Raw genomic sequence first — 17,253 nt, forward strand, 5'->3', positions numbered from 1 at the left:
CACCCTAACTAGAAAGTTACAGGGATAATTGCTTGCCCTCTGGGATGCAGAAGAACAAACTCAACTAACCCTCAGTGGCCGTATGCATTTCTGTGGGGGATTGATTTATTCCTTACCAGTGGACACATCTGAACTTCACTTGTCAGCGTTAATTAGTGGGGACTCGGCCCGATTCATTATGGCTACGACCTCTCCTTGGCGCAGCTGCACTTTAACGAGAGAGCCATCTGGTTTGCCTGCTCGGCTCTGCCTTCATTCCTGCCCCCCCCTTCCCATCACTTGTGGGGTACGGGCTGGAAACATCGCCTTGGAAATTACAGGTTGCTGCCACGGTGGGACGAGGCAGCTGATTCTCAGGGCCTGGCTGCGGCACCTGGACCATTCGTCATGCCGGCAGCGCCTGGCGGGGTGACCTGTCAGCACATTGCCCCCGCTGCCGCGTCCCGCCACCCTCCTCGAGCTGGCAATGCCGAGGAGTTTTCCCGCTGAACGTGGAAGGTGGCTTGGATGGGCGATACGGGGAGGGCAGGGCTTTGGGCTGTGCCTGACATCCCCCCATGAGGGGCTTTGTTAGTGGGCAGAGGGGGATGTGTTGGCTGCTGGGGGGGGGTGGCACGTCACCGGTGGGTCAGGGACATCCTGGATTTGGGAGCTTTATCTTGGCGGTGGTGTGGGGATGGCTTTGTAAGCCTAAAATGAAATGCTGGCTCAGGGCAGGAACCCGCATGAGGGGCTCAGGGATGGAGGCATCTCCTGGGTGGGTTGGAGAAGATGATGTAAGGATGGGGCAGGTTTTTGGGCCGTGACGTTGCACCATAGTGTGCCTGCACACATGGCCCCTCCAACCCACCCCAACAGGAGAGGAGGGGTTGCCCCTCTCTGGGTGTTTTTAGGCTAACGTGGGTGGTGGGATGGGGGGCCACCATGCCAGTGCAGGCTTCCATTGAGCTTCAAAATGCCACCGCCAAGGCCCCAGGTTTCGGGCTGGCCTGATGCATTTTAGCATTTCTCCCTGTCCATCACCCCCTCCTGAAGGGTGCTGCTGTGAGAGGGTTTTTCGGGAGCTGTCTGGGCAGCGGCATTTGGGATAAAGCCATCTGAGTGCACCTTTAATTAGAGCAATTATGGGTGTAACTTAGCCAAATTTTGTGCTTAGCAGGGCTATTGGCTTTGCTGGCCAAAGGGTTCATTTGCATGATTTCCATCTCCTCCTGCTAATCCTCCAGTCTATTCACCACTCCAATTACTCCTAACAAGAGGACAGGATTGCACCCAACCTTTAACCTCAAGCTTTCACTGGGGCTTGGCCCATCATGCTGTCTCTGGTCTTAATGGCTGACGCCTAGATTTTCCCTTGCTCTCCAAATAGTCTTGGTGTTTTTCCTCTTGTTTCAGCCGATTCTCTTTCCCCGTCATCTTTTTTTCTTCCTGGAGTTTGATCTTGAGTTATTTTTACTTAGAAAGCAAAAGTCCCACTCCATTAAAAGGAGCCCTTCAGTGGGCAGGCTTGGTGGCTTCTCCTCACATGACTCGGGATACCAGGAGCTGGGACAAATAACGATATGCCTGGACTTGAAAACCAGCACCTCTGATCCTCTTCTCTAAGAACTTATTGCCCTGAAATGTGGATAAAAATGCTGCTGTAGGTGGCTGAAGCAGCCTGATTTGATCCCAGACCTGAACTGCTTTCGTCTGGGAGAAGTGGGAAAAGCCCCAACCGGTCCAAGATCAACCCTCTCCCACCAGACCATGCTGTGGCTCCAGGGCAGGACAGGGGCTTGATGGAGAGGGATGGAGACCCATAGCACAGGGCAGGAGGAGGGACTGCAGGTGGAGGAGGTCCTGTACCCCTTCCCATGTCTGTCCCTGCCCCATGTGGCAGCTCCACACGTGGCCGTTCATCACAGGGCCTTTCCTTCTTTTCATGAGTGGGTCAGTGGGGCAGCAAGGACCTTGGAGAGACCTTCACACCCCCTTGTCCCATGCACTCAGGACCTGCCTGCTCACTGCTATCATCAAAATGATTTTTGCTCTCAAACTGCACTTTCAGAAGGAAAACTCTAGAAAAGGCTCTACCTGGTGCTAGACCCAGCTGAGATGCTGTGAAAGCCTCATGTGGATGCTGGGACCTCACCCTGGACACCTGCTAGAGAAAATGGTGGAGGAAAACCAGCTGAGGTCCTCAGGCTTCATGACCTGCTTGCCCCGTTGGTTTTGCTAATGGCACATTTTTGGGGGTTTTGGGTTTTGGGCTGATTTCTCAGGCAGTGATGGACAAGGTAGACCTTGCAGTCCTTCTCCTTCTTGGTAGGTAGACGCTATGTCCATGCAGAAGCTGTGACCCTTCAAGGGAGAGAAGCTGAGTTCCTTGTGTTGGTTTTTTTCATGATGCTGGTATCTGGCTCTTTTCTGCAGGCTCTCCTTCTTCCAGTTTCTTGCTCGCTGTTGTTTGTTTTGGACTTTGGTGCTGTTGCCGCTGGTGCTGTGAGATGTTCTTTGCCTATTCCCGGTGTTTGCATTAATCCTTGCCTTGTGTTGCTGCTGGTTGCCTTTTCCCTGTTGGGGAAACTGAGGCAGGGTAGAAGCCTAGAGTAGGGGAGTTTTAAGAGGCTATTAGGAAAAGCCCTTTACCTTGCTGCTGCCTTGCAGCTGCCCTTCTAACAAGCCTTATTTCATGCCTCTCTTCCTCTTGGCTGCTGGGTGCACTTAGTTGTCTTGTTAATGATGATTTTCTTGCTAGTTTGAGCAACTTAAAGCATGAATATTTTTAAGGCGAGGAGCATCCCACCTATGGGAAGCTGCACAGCGCTGGCGTTGCTCGAAGCTGTGCAGAGGAGATTAGGAATGTGTTTAGTGTCCTTTAGGAGGAGGAATAGGAAAGGGCGTGGAGTTTTCATTTCCCATGCTTTGGCCTCAAGGCTGCTGGGCAGGTGTGAGCAGAGCCTGGCAGTGCCCTGCCTTGGGACAGCACCTGGTTTGGGGGGGTCCGGGAGCAGGGTGCGAACCTCTCCCTGCTCCCATGCTGGCCACAACCCCTATTATTTTCCCCACCTCTGCCAAGAAAGGGGACTCCAGCTGAGGGCTGTAATGCTGAAGGTCGACCGAGGCTGCATTTGGTGCTTTTGCAGGAGGCAACTGTGTAAACAAACAAACAAACAAAAGAAAACCGGGTTGGTGCTTGTTTGCTCTGCAAAAGGAATGGACCCTCTTCTGCAGCATTCTCCTGGGGTAGCGGCCTTTCAGTGCGGAGCTCGGGAATTAGCCAGAGCTGCGCAGGCAGCTTTGGTTGTGTGCCTTTGGTTGCACCGTGGCAGCGTTTTACTGGCGGCCTCTGAAAAGCACTGTCGGCTAGGGACATCCCAGGGCAGCGAGCTGGGGGTCCAGCTGGAGAAACCCCCTCTCCTTTGAAGAGAACAGCCCCCTGGATGCTGTGCAAAACTGAACAAGAGCCCTAAATGATTTGGGGATTTTATGCAGCTTGTTATCTTAGGCATGGATTTTTTTTTTAAATCCCAGCAAGAAATAATCCTCTTTTTTCTGGTCGGAATAGAAATGGCTTGATGCCACAAGGCAAAAAATAAAAGGAAGCTCTATCCGGTGCTGTGATGATTTGCAAGGCTAGTGAGAGACTACATAAGGCGTTTTCAAATAGACTCTAATATTTTCAGTGCTTAAAGAGGGCCCGACTACGTGACACCTTTTTTGAAGCCCTGATTTACAATGGACCCAGGCTGAGTGCATTATAATTTGCTGCGCGAAGTTCCAAAGTCGCAGTACTTTCAATAATGAGGAGAGAAACCCTAATATGATGAGACTTTTTTTTGGTATTGTGTTTAATGAAAAGCTAAAAATGTGCTAATTTGTAAGTCCTGTTGTGGTAGTGGCATCGGAGGCTTTTGAAATGCATTACTGACTTAGGAAGTTTTAAGAAAAAAATGACATTTTGCTACTAGCAGAAAAGTCAATTATAACGTTTCCACACTTTAGAAAATTGCTGATGCAGGATGGGAGTTAATAGAACAGTCAGCTTCACTTTGTATTACTGAATTTGGAGGGTTTTGCTGAGAAATGTCAGGTTTCGGTGTTTTGTTTTTTTTTTAATTCCGATGGCAACTTAAACAATAAGCCACAACAGGTACCTCGTGGTTGGGACTCATCTCTGGCCAGGGCATGCTGGAAGGACATGTATTCCCTTGGGCTGTTCCCACCTGGAGTGGGACTGTGTGCCAGCCTGGTGTGATGCAGATTGCCCAGGACCGGGGTGAATCATCATAAATAAAGATTTAGCAGCATTTTGCAGTTGGGCTGGTTTCTGATGGTGGAGGAGCACGTGCCAAAGTGCTGAGTCCGGTGCAATCTGTTCCCAGTACTTTGTAAAAGAGCCCCGTTAATTTATTAAAAAGCACTTAAACCAAGAAACTGGAGAAAATAGGTGTCCTTACCCACTGTGCTCTCTATGGAGCTTTTTTCCATCTCCTGGAGAAGAAAACAGCAGTAAACTTTTCCTAAGCTCTTGGGGAATGGAGGGGTGGGAGCTCTGGGAGACTCACTGTGGTTGCCAGAGAGCTTCAGTGCTGGTTGTAAAAATCCTGGTGCTGGAGGAGTCGGCTTTCAGGAAGGCAGTGGCACTCCCAGTAACCCTATCTCTAAATCATACAGGCTAGCAAGGCAAAATAGCTCATGCGAAATTGGCAGGGATCAGAGACAAGGGCTGGCACCACTTTTAACAGGAGTTACGGTGTCTGATTAAAGGGCTTTGGCCACAGCGGCATAACCCAAGCGCTTGACATAAGCCAGGGACCTAATAATACCCGAGGCACATTGCGAAAGCATGACTTCATGGGGGCTGCTGCCTTCTACCTAGCGAGGGCCGTTTTTCCTCCCTCCTTGCTGTGAGGATGCAGCCCTCCTGCCTGGCTGCATGGGACCGGGGCTGCCTTTGGTTGGCTGCATCCCCAAAAGCTTGCTGCCGGGAGGTAGATGCATCTCCTGCACAGATGCCAACAGGGATGGTGCCTGGGGTCTGCAAAGAGACTGGGTGCTCTTCCCTGGGATGCTTGGTGGGTGTTGTAGAGCAGTGTGGAGGTGATGCCCTCATGACTTAAGGCTCCACTTGGTTTTGGTTTCTTACTATTTGAAGTGCTATGACAAACTGCTTGTGTTTCTCAGGCTTATTGATAGGATTTAAATAGTTTGGCAGACATCTCATCTGAGGCAGGGTATTCACTACACACCTGAAATCCTGATTATGGCACTTTTTTTGCAGAGAGCCTTGTGGCAAATTGGTAGCAACTTATTTCCCACTGGAGCAGAAGCTTTGTCAGCTGCCAGCCTGAGTCTCTGCTCTGGTTGGTTTGGCTGATGCCCAGGTGATGGGGATTGGGGGTTATTGGTATCTTGGGGAGGCAAAAGTGATGTTGGGAATTTGTACAACAGGGAGGTGGGCATGAACGGCTCCCAGGTGCTTCCCCCTGCCTTGGATGGAGGCTGAGTGCCGGGGCTGTGCTCCTTGCCCACCACCCAGGACCCTGCAAAGCTGGCACTGAAATCTGGGCTCCTGCTCCAAGCGTGGCCTCAGAGGCTATATTTAAAGCACATTAAAATCCACAGGGCAGGGTTATGCCAAGACTTTATTGCCTCTCGGGGAGTGAAGTCACACTTTGCTCCCTCTTTCTTGGCTGTTCCTCCCCAAGTGTTTCAAAGGGGGGGTTCCCGTTTTGTGTGGTAAAGCAAAAAGATTGGGAGTGAGCATGAACACTTTTTAAAAGTCGTGTCATATGTAGTTCTCCTGGGTTTGGAGGAAGCAATTAAGCCAATTAATTTATTGGTAAATTATCTTATGATGAAGTACAAAATAACTGCAATGAAATGCTGACATTCACATTAATACCAAATTAGTTACTGTATTATGACTGTTCTTACAATGAATGCCCAGTAATTTAATAGTAATGGGATATTTAAATAATTTAGCCGATAATTCTCTAGATCACTTACATATATAAATGAGCGTGATGGCTTCTTTTCTCAACTTTGCTGGTGCTGCTGGATTACCTCCCACCACCACACCAGGAGGCAAAGCAGCCTGGTGCCCCTTTCCACTGTTTCCCAAAACTCGCTTCTTGCTGGAAACTAAGTAGGGGATAGGGTGTAGCAAAGGGGATTTTCATCCCTCATCAGATTTTGGGATTGCTGTGCCATGAGGCTGTGGCCGGAAAGCGGAGCGCAATTGCCCTGTGGCTGGGCTTAGCAAAGTCACAATGCTCTTTTTTTCCCGTCGTGAAAGATCTCTGGGTAAAGATGCTCTACCCAGACCTGGTAGAGCATCTCTAGCGGTGTTCCTTGTGAGAACACTATTAGCCTCACAGCGGGACGGGCATTGGAGATCCAGCCAGGGCCACTTAATTGAATAGTTCAGCCGCTGACACTGAAATTACTGTGTGTTGGCTCTGCTTGATGCAACAGCTTCATTTTCAAGTAGCTGCACTTTCTGTAATAATAATTATAAATAGCATTAAAATTGCTCCTCATTCTTCCCTCCCCATCCCCCTGAGAGGACTCTAAAGGAGAGTGAGGGCTTGGCAGCTACGCAGGGCAGAGTTTCTCTGCTTTACTGCTTCTTTGTCACCCCCTGCACCCATGGAGCTGTGTTTAGATACACTAGCTGTGGCTTCCATGTCCCCATGGAAAAAAAGAAATGCAGTTTACACCAAAAGCGGCCACTGTTGCAAGCTACACCTAGAGGCTAAATTGCCCCGGTACTTTTTTTTCCCCATAAACTAGTGAATACTGGAGAAAAAAAACACAGGCTTCTGCCCTGCCAACCATACCTGGGAAGGTGAAAGGTTCATGCATCCTTTCTGCATGGGGTCGGAGTCGTGCCCTGGAGATGGATGTTGCCAGTCAGCGTGTTACTTCGCTATTGAGATTGCATTGAACCTGCTGAAATATTAGTTAATGGACTTGCTTACATCCAGCCTAAATGTGGTCTTTTTATCACATCACATTCTGCTGTCAAACCTGTTGTGGAGAGGAGTATTCCACTGTCTGCAAGATTGAGGACAGAATTATCCAAATTAGTTTTCTTGCAGATGAGAGCAGCGATGAGGTTTTTAACATAAATCCTGCCACTTCTTTGGAGAGTCTGGCTCCTTTCACTGAGGATGACGTTGAAGAGTACCTTTTTTAATCTGGATGTGCTGCCGAGTTTGTGAAGCCGGCAGCCTGCTGCAAGCAAGCGTCTGCAAAGAAAGAATAAAGAAAGGAAAGCCAAAGTTTGTAGCTTCTCTGTTGCAAGCGATTAAATCCAGGGGCTGGCAGCTCATACTCGCGGCGTCCCTTGTGTGGGTGGTGATGAGGCTCCAGCAGCTGGATTACTGCTGGGATGGCTGGGGGAAGGGCTTGCTACACCAGAAATGTCCTGAGGTGTTGCACAGATGAGATCTAGCAAGCATTTTCTCTTCTGTCATTTTGGTCCCCTTAGCAGGGCTGGAGATGCAGCCTTAAGATTGGAAGGGTGAAATCCAGGGAAGCCCTGTACCGGACAGCAAAATGTAGCCAAAGAGGACCACAAAAAGCCTGAGTTGGGGCTGTGATAGCATGGCAACCTATTCTTCCCTTGGGGAGAAAATTCACTTTAACCAGAGCCATCCAGTTCCTTCTACTGTGCTCAATGATATGATGACTGGCACTGTTTTCTGTGCAGTTAGTTGCCTGTAGGAATCCTTCCGGGCTTTTGTTCAGACTTTGCCATTTCCAGGAGCATCTTTTTCCAGTGGGTTTCTTCTTATAAGCAGGAAAAGCTCAATACCATCCCCTTCCCAGGAAGCTTTGTTAGAGCAGCTTCTTGGGTAGGCTTTTGTCTTTCTGCAGAGTGTCTGTCCTAAAACATTTGTGTACTGACCATCTGGGTAAGAGCATGTTTTCTACAAGTAACTTGCCATCATATTTTTGATGAAATAACTCTGTTCTAGGAGGGGAAGCCAGAGGAGTAAGGGGTTGGGGTAGTACTCAGATGCAGAAATGTTTAAAACACGATCATTCCATTTTATGTAGAAGACATATCGGTAAGATCTTAAGCAGTGAGCAGTGCTATACTCAGAGTCAATTGTAACTGGCAGGGTATGTGTGATGTGCTGTCCTCAGCCTGCCCTTCCCCGAAGGCAGGTTGGCCTGGTCTGTGCTGGAGGAAACCTGAGGAGCTTCCTACAGCAATGCAGCACTCCTTGTACCTCCCAGCCTGTCTATAGTGAAGGTATAGAGAGGTCCTTCGACTCCCTGGGGATGGTGTGCCTTGTGTTTCTACTTAAACAGGTATTACAGGTTACTTGTTGTCAAGTCAATATAGGTATGCTGCAGTTAGAGGTGAAAGCAGGTATTTGTGGCTCTTACCTGTAGAAGATACCGGTAAATGAGATCCTGTACTTGGCATAAGGCGGTGCTGGCTTCTTCAGTGTCGCATAGGATGTCCCAAAGTTTTAGGGTGTTCTAACCACTGTTTAGAAATACCTTGCCCCCAAAATTGCTGATTTGTGAGCAAACAAGATTGATTGTATATCAACTGAAACACTATCAAATGCTATCATGGACTACCTGGTGCATTGTGTTTCTGAGAAGGTTTAGTTCCCTGCACTTGCTGCTTGTGTTACTTGGTTATTAGGCCTAATGCACTCTATTGAGTAGGAGGCACTACATCAAAGCACAAGACCAGGAAATCTCTGCCTCCAAGTGTCTTAGGTCCTTCTGTGTAGAAGACATTCCTGCCACAGAGCTTCACGTTTTGCTGCTCAAGCACACAGAAACAGCCACTGTGATCCCACAGGCTACATCTGTACACTGCTTCATGCGTGGGGTCTGAACGTGATAGGGCAGACTTTCACCAGTGGGCTACTTAAACAGAGCTTGCAGGACTGGATTTAGAAGAAGTTGAAGCAGGTCTAGGTGGATTGGGTTTAACACAGCATGAAACAACCTTTTAGAAAGCTCGACAGGCCTATGCCAGATTGCCATTACAGCTGCTGTTCTGTTACATACGGGGTTTTTTTAAGCAACAGATACATCGCTATTTGTGCAAACAACGTAATTGGGCGTTGTTTTCTATTGCAAAATAGATTCTCAGGACATCCACCAAAATGAACACCACCTGATCACTTTGCTTTTGCTTTTCTTCTGCTTATTAATGTTTTCTGCTAACAATCACATACATGAATTTGTCCATGATGAGGCATCAAAAGGTGAAACGGTGCTGGTCCTCATGCGGCTATGTAAATATTCAGCTTGTGGTAGATTGCATTAAGTGTCTTATAATCCATCCCAATTAAAAAGCAGTCTTTATAGCTGTAATAGTTTTATTGAGAACTGTAACACATTAGACCTACAGATATATAAAGCAGTTAGTTTTATAAAGCATATAGGATATTAAAGTAATGAAAGACATTAATGTGACATCAATTTTTAAGGAGAGTTACTTGCTGAAATAAATGAGTATAGCCTAAAAGTTGATGGCATGTTACAGTCCTGAGTAATGAACCTCTCTGCCCCCTAAAACCTTGTAGAATAAATAATGCTTGAGCAAGTCAGTGGTCATTAACTCTTCATCCTCTGAGAGCTACATGTCACATTGATGTCTCATCTGATTTTTTTTTTTAAACTTTTTAAAATTCATTCAGAAAGGAATTATCTTTCCTGGAATAGCTATAACTTGGGGTGCATTATTCTCACGTGTCTGCTTTCCTGACAGCTCCCCCTTTTCAGCGAAGTAGGGCTGTGACTGATATTGCCAGATGCAAAATTCCTGAGGAAGTTAGTTTTTCTTTTTTCCTTTATTTCCTTCTTTTGTTTTACCTTTTCCTGCTTTTTCACTGTCTGCCAGTGCTCTGATTCGCGCTTTACCCAGCTGTGTCTTGGCATACCAAGCCTGGAAAATCAAAAAACGTGTGTATGTTTTATTAAAATTTAAAAAGAAAAAAATAAAAGAACACTTAAGAAACTTTTTACTAGTACAATGGAGCATTCCTTAAAAAAAAAATTCTTAAAATCCTGTCTGGCTTGTGGAGAAGCAGAAATGAAATCCTCAGATCTCTTGAGTACATTATTATAACAAGAAGTATAGCAATTGCTTGCTTGAAGTGTCTCATTAACAGGAATACTTAGCTGGGCCATTTGTGTTGCTATAGCTATGGAAATGTTAGAACTTCTATGATCAACCCTATTTCTGAGGTATATAGCTCTTGTCAAAACTCCCTCTGGTCTGAAACTTGGCAACAGACAAAGCATGTACTTCTCATGGCTCTGCAAATCAATCCAGACAGTTTTTATTTCAATGAGAGTGCTTAAGAAGCAAAACAAACCCCGAACATTAAACCTGTTTATTGCTTTCAGATGCCTGTTCACAGTCCTGTGACTTGTAAACGATTTTGGGATAGTCGCTCTGCAAACTTGCCAAGCTCCCGGGCTGTAATGTCAACAAGGCAGTTCTAGGCCATGTGAAAATAATGTAAAATGAAGGAGAGGGTAGTGCTTTAAAGTTAGGAGCGTGTAGGAATTGGTCTTTCCCTGTATGTACGTGCAGGAACCTTTATCAATAAAGTCCTGCCCACCAGAGATTAAAATGCCACTAGGTGTTGACATGCTTGATAAAATGCCTTCCCTCTTGCCCCTATTTATCCATGCGCTGCCCCAGGAATGAATGTCTTTCCTCTGACCACAGACCACTATTTAATGCCACAACTGTGTCTCCTCTGCCCTTCACTTGGGTAGTCTTCAACCTTTCTACCAATGCAGCATCCTGTAAAATCTGCCTTTTCCATATGATTCATCCAAAATGCTGCCTCCAGCTTCAGCCTGGTAAGGCTACCCCTAGGAATTTGCCTTGTCCAGTTTCCCAGTATGTGTTACAGACAGGCAGCAGCAAGACGAGTAGCTGGGAGAAGAGGTATTGGAAAAATGTATAAGGAAGAAAACCCCTTGATGTTCCTCTCCTGGTCCCAGATGGTCCTTCTTGGTGTCATGCTTCTTAAAGGCTTCCTCTGGGTCCCAGAAAGGGGCTGATGACAGGCACCCTATTTGCATCTCTTATCTTGCAGATTAAATACTGTCAGCAGGTAAATGAAGTCTGACAGCTGTCAAATGTCTAGCTGGCTGCTGAGCAGCCCTAACACTGTGGTCTCTGCTCTAATTGCCCAAATCAGCTGAGCACCCCTCCTCCAAGAACCCTGACTCCACTGATGAAAACATTATGCAACCTCTCATGCATTCACATCTAGACAGTGTCATGGGAGGTGTTTGGGAAGAACCTCTGGTCTCTCAGTGCAGCGACCTGGGCAATTGAATTTTGCTGTCCTAAAGATGGTCTCGGGCCAAGCTATTCCTGTGTTAGGGAGAACAGACACAGCTGGGACAACATGGGGCAGGGAGAGGCCTGGAGATGGCTGTTTATGGTCCTTCATATGAGTGGGATAAGAAAGACAAGATGGTGGTTGTGACTATTGGCTCGGGGAGGAATTGACTTCTCCAGCAGTAGCTAGCAATCAAACAATGTCTCTGGCCTCCCATGCATGATAGGCCATAGAAATTCTATTTTCCCCCCCAGGTTTGTTGTCCTGGGAATGATGTTCTCCAGACCTTAAGTGGGAGATGGAAAGAATAACAAACCCTTGCCAACAGCTTGCTGGGAGCTTAAGCACCGTCTGGTGGGTGCAGACCAGGGAGATCATCTTGCCGCCCACTCTGAGTCACTGATAAAGGACTCTGCTGCATGTGGCAGGAGGAGCTGAGTGACTCGTGATGTCTTCTCTTTTTCTCTTCACATTTCTTTGTGCATATATTTCAATGTGGTAAATCTACCTGCCTGTTGGCATGCGATGATGGCTGCTTTTGACTCTTTAGCTAGTGGAACTGCTGTGTGAGATTAATGAAGCCACCTCCTCAAATATGGTTAAAATAAAAGTAGATTTATCACTAATGAACTAGCATCTGATCTGGGGATGTAAGTTACTGACAGTAAGTGACTGATCAGTGTTAAAATGTTTGCTTTTAACACAGTCTTTGGTATGGGTTTTCTTACATATTAAGTATTTTGTACCAGTCACTGTCAGGCAGAACTAGTGTGCTAGTTGAACTGTCCTTTGCTCTCCTCTAGGACTACTGTTATTTCTGTGTAAGGATTTGTATCAATCACACTGGTGCAACAATTTATAATTTCAAAAATGTGGATATATAATTGGGGCAGAAATTTGAGTAAATTGAATGAAGAAATCACATTATCACAAACTTTGCATTATTTATATTCATTTTGGAACACTGGCAGAATATAAATGTCAAACAGGGAGATTCATGTTTCCAGTGAATAGAAATCAAAGATTCATCACAGCACTAATCTTCACTTTGAATACTGTATTTTAGCAGCCCCACTTCAAAAAGGACAAAGCAAAGCAACAGAAAAGGTCCAGTGATGGCAATGATTAGAAGCTCAGGAAGAGGGGCTTCTGTGCAAGAAGAGATGAAGGTACTGGAGTTAATGCACGAGGCCATTTTGACAATCCTCTTCCCCTGTGCCATATTACAGGTGCTGGGGCAAAGTTCCATGACATTTAAGGGAAACAAATTTAAAACCAATAAAAGGAAATACTTTCTTAAGGGCTGTAATTAATGCAAGGAAATTATTGCTATGGGAGGCTGAGGACAGTATCATTTTAGCTGTGTTCAGAACGAAGTGCTGCCTGAATACTTTGTGCTGTACAAAACAGGCACATTTATAGTAAGTGGAATAATATTTTGGAGTTAAACTCGCACTAAATACTAGCTCTCGTGTTTCAGGGTACAAATGGATTACTACTTGGAGCTGGGAATGATAGGGCTTTTTTTCTTTGCTGCAATGCTGAACCATTAGCCTTTCCCTGAGGAAAGATACTGGTTTAGATAGGAAGCATGAAGAAAAAAGAGTAATTTGCCAAATATCACAAATGCTGCATATGCTGAGTGAGCCAAATGGCTCTAAATGGAAATTGGAAAGTACTCAACAGGGCTGGGAGAAATATGCACTATCATTAGGTTAGCAGTGGAAGAAGACTTGGACAAAGTTGTTAGAAACAGCATCCTGTTTGTTGTGTGAGGCGCTGTGAGGATTCAAAACCAGAGGGGATTCAAAGAGCAGAACAAAGAGGAAACCTTTTAGCCAGGAGAACTCAATGGTTTATAAGCATGTCTGTGTAGAAGTTGGGGGGGTATGGGACGGAGAAAGCCCTTTTGGGGTCTCTTGGCTTCAGTATAGAAGTCCTATCCCATTTGGAGCCCCTGGTGTGGGCTGCCTGCAGCTTTCCTTGGTACATAGCAGGGCTGTCCCGTTCAGTGCTCAAGGCTTTTACTAGCGTTTAGCAGGCTTGAAGTGCCTCCATCAAGCATTGTGCTGTTTTTCTGGGGTGTCAGTGCTGCTAAGCTGTAGTGTTGCACTCAATTAGCTAGTTCAAGCCCAGTTCAGCTGTCCCTAAACTACACTGAAATCACTACAGTAAATAAATCATAGACCTGTACTTAAGCCTGATAAACTGTTCCCATCATTAGGAAAAGTAAAAATACAGCGAAAGCAGAATTAACCATCACATGAAGATAATCCTAGTCTAAGGAAAGAAAAACACATTATTATTGAGCTACATGTGGAAAAAATAGTTGTTTGCAGGGTGATCCATGTATGTTTGAGGTATATGTAATGCATCTCAAATGCACTAGGTTTTGCCTTAAGGATTTTTTGGCCCTAAGGGTGGAGAGAGGGATGGAGTTTGAGGCAGAAACTGATTTTTTTTTAAACCCCGAAATGAAGAAAATTCTTGTTTGAAATATTTTTAAATAAGGACTTAAAACTCAATCCCCATGCGGAGCACCCTGCAGGCCCCATGTGTCCAAGTTTTCTGCCTTCTCAAGATAATATAGCCAAGCTGGCTGAACATGTCAGCTCTGAAAGAAAAAGGACCAATGCATTGTACTACTGGCACCTGCATAACTTATCCATGCATGTGAAGGCCACCCTGTTCAACGTGAGCTGGGTGTGGGCAGTAGGTTCAGCAAAGCAATATGCCAGGCTTGTTACCCGTGCAGAGTTGCTGCCTGTAATAATGACCGTTTGCCTGGCATGTCCAGCAGCCTGGGCTGCCAAACAGCCCAAAATGGAGGAGATGGGTGTTTGGTGCTGTTGAGCCACACACCATCATTCAAATAGTGATGTGCCAACCCATCAGCAGAATTAGCAGGTCTCTAGATCAAATGTGCCTGGACAAGGACATGGCAGGGGACAATGAAAGACAGCCAGTTAATGTAGCTCTTTGTCACCTTAAATATTTCTTCCTCCTCTCTGTACACCGGGTCCTGTCTGGCCAGAGAAGTCATGAACTCGGCAGTCCTCAGTGGCTTCCTGGTCATCTGCAGCAGGCGTAGCTCACTCAGGACAGCTTGCACCGCCTGGATGATGTGTCCCTGGGTGAAACCATCAGACACCTTTGCTAGGCAGCTTATGTTCAGCAAGTTGGTGATTGCTCCACCGTTCTGCAGGATGATGTGTTTCCATAACACTGTTCATCAGGACCCAGAAAAAGAGAAAATGCCAAAGACATGCATTAAGGAAAGCAGGAGAAATATTTCTGCATTTGGAAATTGAAACAGGAAAATAAGGGATATCAGTCAGAAAAGCCAAGATTCAAGTTTTTCTTGTTTGCTGTTTCTTTCATCTACAGATTTGGAGCATAGAGGCCCTTAGGCACATCTGTTCTTAAACCATTAGTGATCATTTGTTGGCTGCCAGTCAGTACTTTTCAGAAAGTCATTAAGGGCATACAACGTGAGGTGGGTATGTGTGTAAAAATGGAAAGAACTACCTAAATATGCCTGTGTGTATACACAGAAAGAGAACCTGTCCAGAATGTTCCCATTTGGGTGTATAAAGTACCTATATTAACAGCTTGTTCTTATTTCCGTGACCCCGATCACAGGTTACTACTGCTGAGCTGATGGCTGCTATGGGGACTCAATGTCTGGTTTGGAAGCCAAAGGCTTCCAGCTATGCAGGCACATGTTGCAAAGGCCAGGTGTAAATTTCTGTGATTGCATTTCACTTGTTATTTAAATGGTGAACCTGTTTGTATCTTTTAGCCATGAACCTCTGTTACATGAAGGTTTTCTTAATGTTTGTGAAGTGCCTGAGATTTTGCTTCCGAAAATAAATTAATAGGAGTAATAACATCTTTTGTTTTATCCTATGTAAAGTAATGGTCTGTCTCAGAGAAACTTAGTAAAACTTTCATGCCATCTCACCATGCTTTCCTTTAAAGCCTTATATGAAAACATTTGGAAAAAGTAAGTATTATGCATAGAGATTAAAAAGGTTCTTGAATGAGACAGACAATTTGTGATTTGATCATTGTGTGTTTGAATGCTCATAGGTAGTATGAAAATGTTGGGTGGAAAGTTAATGGTACTGGATGTTGGGGCAGTCATGTAATGGAAAGAACCTGCCTTATTCTTCCTTTGATTGCAATATCGATACTATGGACTTATGCCCATAACTATTGACAACTTTGTACTACATTTTTCGCTCAGGCAAATTGTGATCTTCCACTTGAATTGTATCTATGCTCGATAATTATTGGCTGAATCACTAATTCATAAAAGAGGAATTGATGCACACAACAGTGAGTGCTACTTCTGCGTAGCCATATATTGTGTGCTGCAGCTTCTGTTGCAGATAGGATCATGCATACTACGAGGTACTGACTTGCTGGGTGATTAATAGCAAGAAACCAGTATAGGATCGTGAATCTTCCAGTTTAATGACTTCCATTGTATGTTTACTCTTTCTGTTGTGCATAGATCAGAACATCCTGGTTTGTAACAAACGGGAGGGTTGTAGCAGACAGGTAGCTGTGCGCTGTGGCTATGAATATTTGTTATGTGATGGCTTTTCTGTCAAAACAAGTTTCTTTAGATCTCAAATTGGGTGTCAGGCACTGAAAGTTGTCAAGATTGGAAAGTGAGTGCTCTGTACCATAAAGATCATATTTCCATTGAACTTCAGGGAAGGCTGGAGCTAAAGAACCAGCCAGGCACTGTCTTAAATGGGACAATGTCAAAGAAGTAAAGCTACAAGTTTAATCTGCTTTAAAATGTCAGGAGTTAACTTCTTGGGGCATTCTTAAATTTGCAGTTGAAATCCCTTTAACTGGCCCTTTTTTTGACTCCAAATTAGCGGTGAGAATCCCAGAATATGACAGTTCAATCCCCAGAAGTGAACACAGCTAAATTCAGCTGCTATCACCTCCTTTCTCTAGGTCTTATTCATGTCCCTTATCTGTTAGCAATTTATCAGAGCTGTAACGTAACATGAAACACATGTTAGCTTGCTTAGAGACCATTTCCCATCCGCACTATGAAAATTATTGAATGTGGGAGAGATTTACAATGTGCTAGGCAGTCAAAACCTGTCTTGAGCTTGCCCAAATGTGCATCATCTCAGTACCTTGGCTGCCTCCATGAAAGGCAGTATAGACTGGACTTCACAATACAGTTGCATGATTTTTGTAATAAGGTGACTATGCGGAGCAATATTGTAGTCAAGGTACAATTGTGTAACGAGGTCCCCGAGCTGAATGTGGTTTCTTTTACTACTGTATTCTTCTGGGACATGATCCATCAGAGATTAGTGGCATGAAGGGAGTCTGTTTTCTTTGATATGGTGATCAATAGCGATACTCGTGCTAGGAGCCACTAGTGGAAGAAACACACCTTTGAGAGTCCGAACTCTTAAGTGTTTGGTGCCATTCTGAATAGCCCAAAACCTTTTTTCCACATTATCTTTAGACTGAACCTAAATAGCCCTTCTGCTTATGAGTCACCACATCCAGACTCCTTAGTACCCAGAAAAGTGTATTAAACCACAAGATATCTGTGATAAAACCACAGGAAAAAAGATTATACTTCTGGGAACAAAAGTCCTTCTACCAGCCAGTTCTAAAGGATGTGGACAAACTACCATTCTTCTTGCAGTAATTGATTCACATTATTATGCTTAATTTGGAGCATTTCTTCCTAGTCAATGCTGAGCTATTGCAGACTTCAAGGTGATTCAAATCTGAAAACAAACTTGCATGCTTGAAAGTTTGTCTTTTTTTCTGCCCATGTAAGTTGGTCTAATAAAAGACAGGGTTTTTGTTACTAGCTTTGACTCTCAGCATTATGGGGTCCTCAGTGAATTTGTCAGACTTTGGGAGGGCC

At 45.2% G+C, this 17,253-nt stretch overlaps 1 protein-coding gene across 1 annotated transcript in view; it reads right to left on the reverse strand.

The window, feature by feature from the left end:
- Nucleotides 1-7,182: 7,182 nt before the first annotated feature.
- The window catches only part of IQCA1 (IQ motif containing with AAA domain 1), a 102,404-nt gene continuing 92,333 nt past the window's right edge, over nucleotides 7,183-17,253 (reverse strand). Inside the window, exons 19-21 of the mRNA XM_009320845.1 lie at nucleotides 14,320-14,558; nucleotides 9,841-9,913; nucleotides 7,183-7,238 (exon numbers count right to left, since the gene is read on the reverse strand). Of these exons, the coding sequence (XP_009319120.1) occupies nucleotides 7,183-7,238; nucleotides 9,841-9,913; nucleotides 14,320-14,558 (368 nt within the window). The remainder of the gene's footprint in view (nucleotides 7,239-9,840; nucleotides 9,914-14,319; nucleotides 14,559-17,253) is intronic.

Source organism: Pygoscelis adeliae, unplaced genomic scaffold (genome assembly GCF_000699105.1).
Source record: "Pygoscelis adeliae isolate BGI_AS28 unplaced genomic scaffold, ASM69910v1 Scaffold63, whole genome shotgun sequence".
In the NCBI taxonomy this organism is placed as follows: domain Eukaryota; kingdom Metazoa; phylum Chordata; class Aves; order Sphenisciformes; family Spheniscidae; genus Pygoscelis; species Pygoscelis adeliae.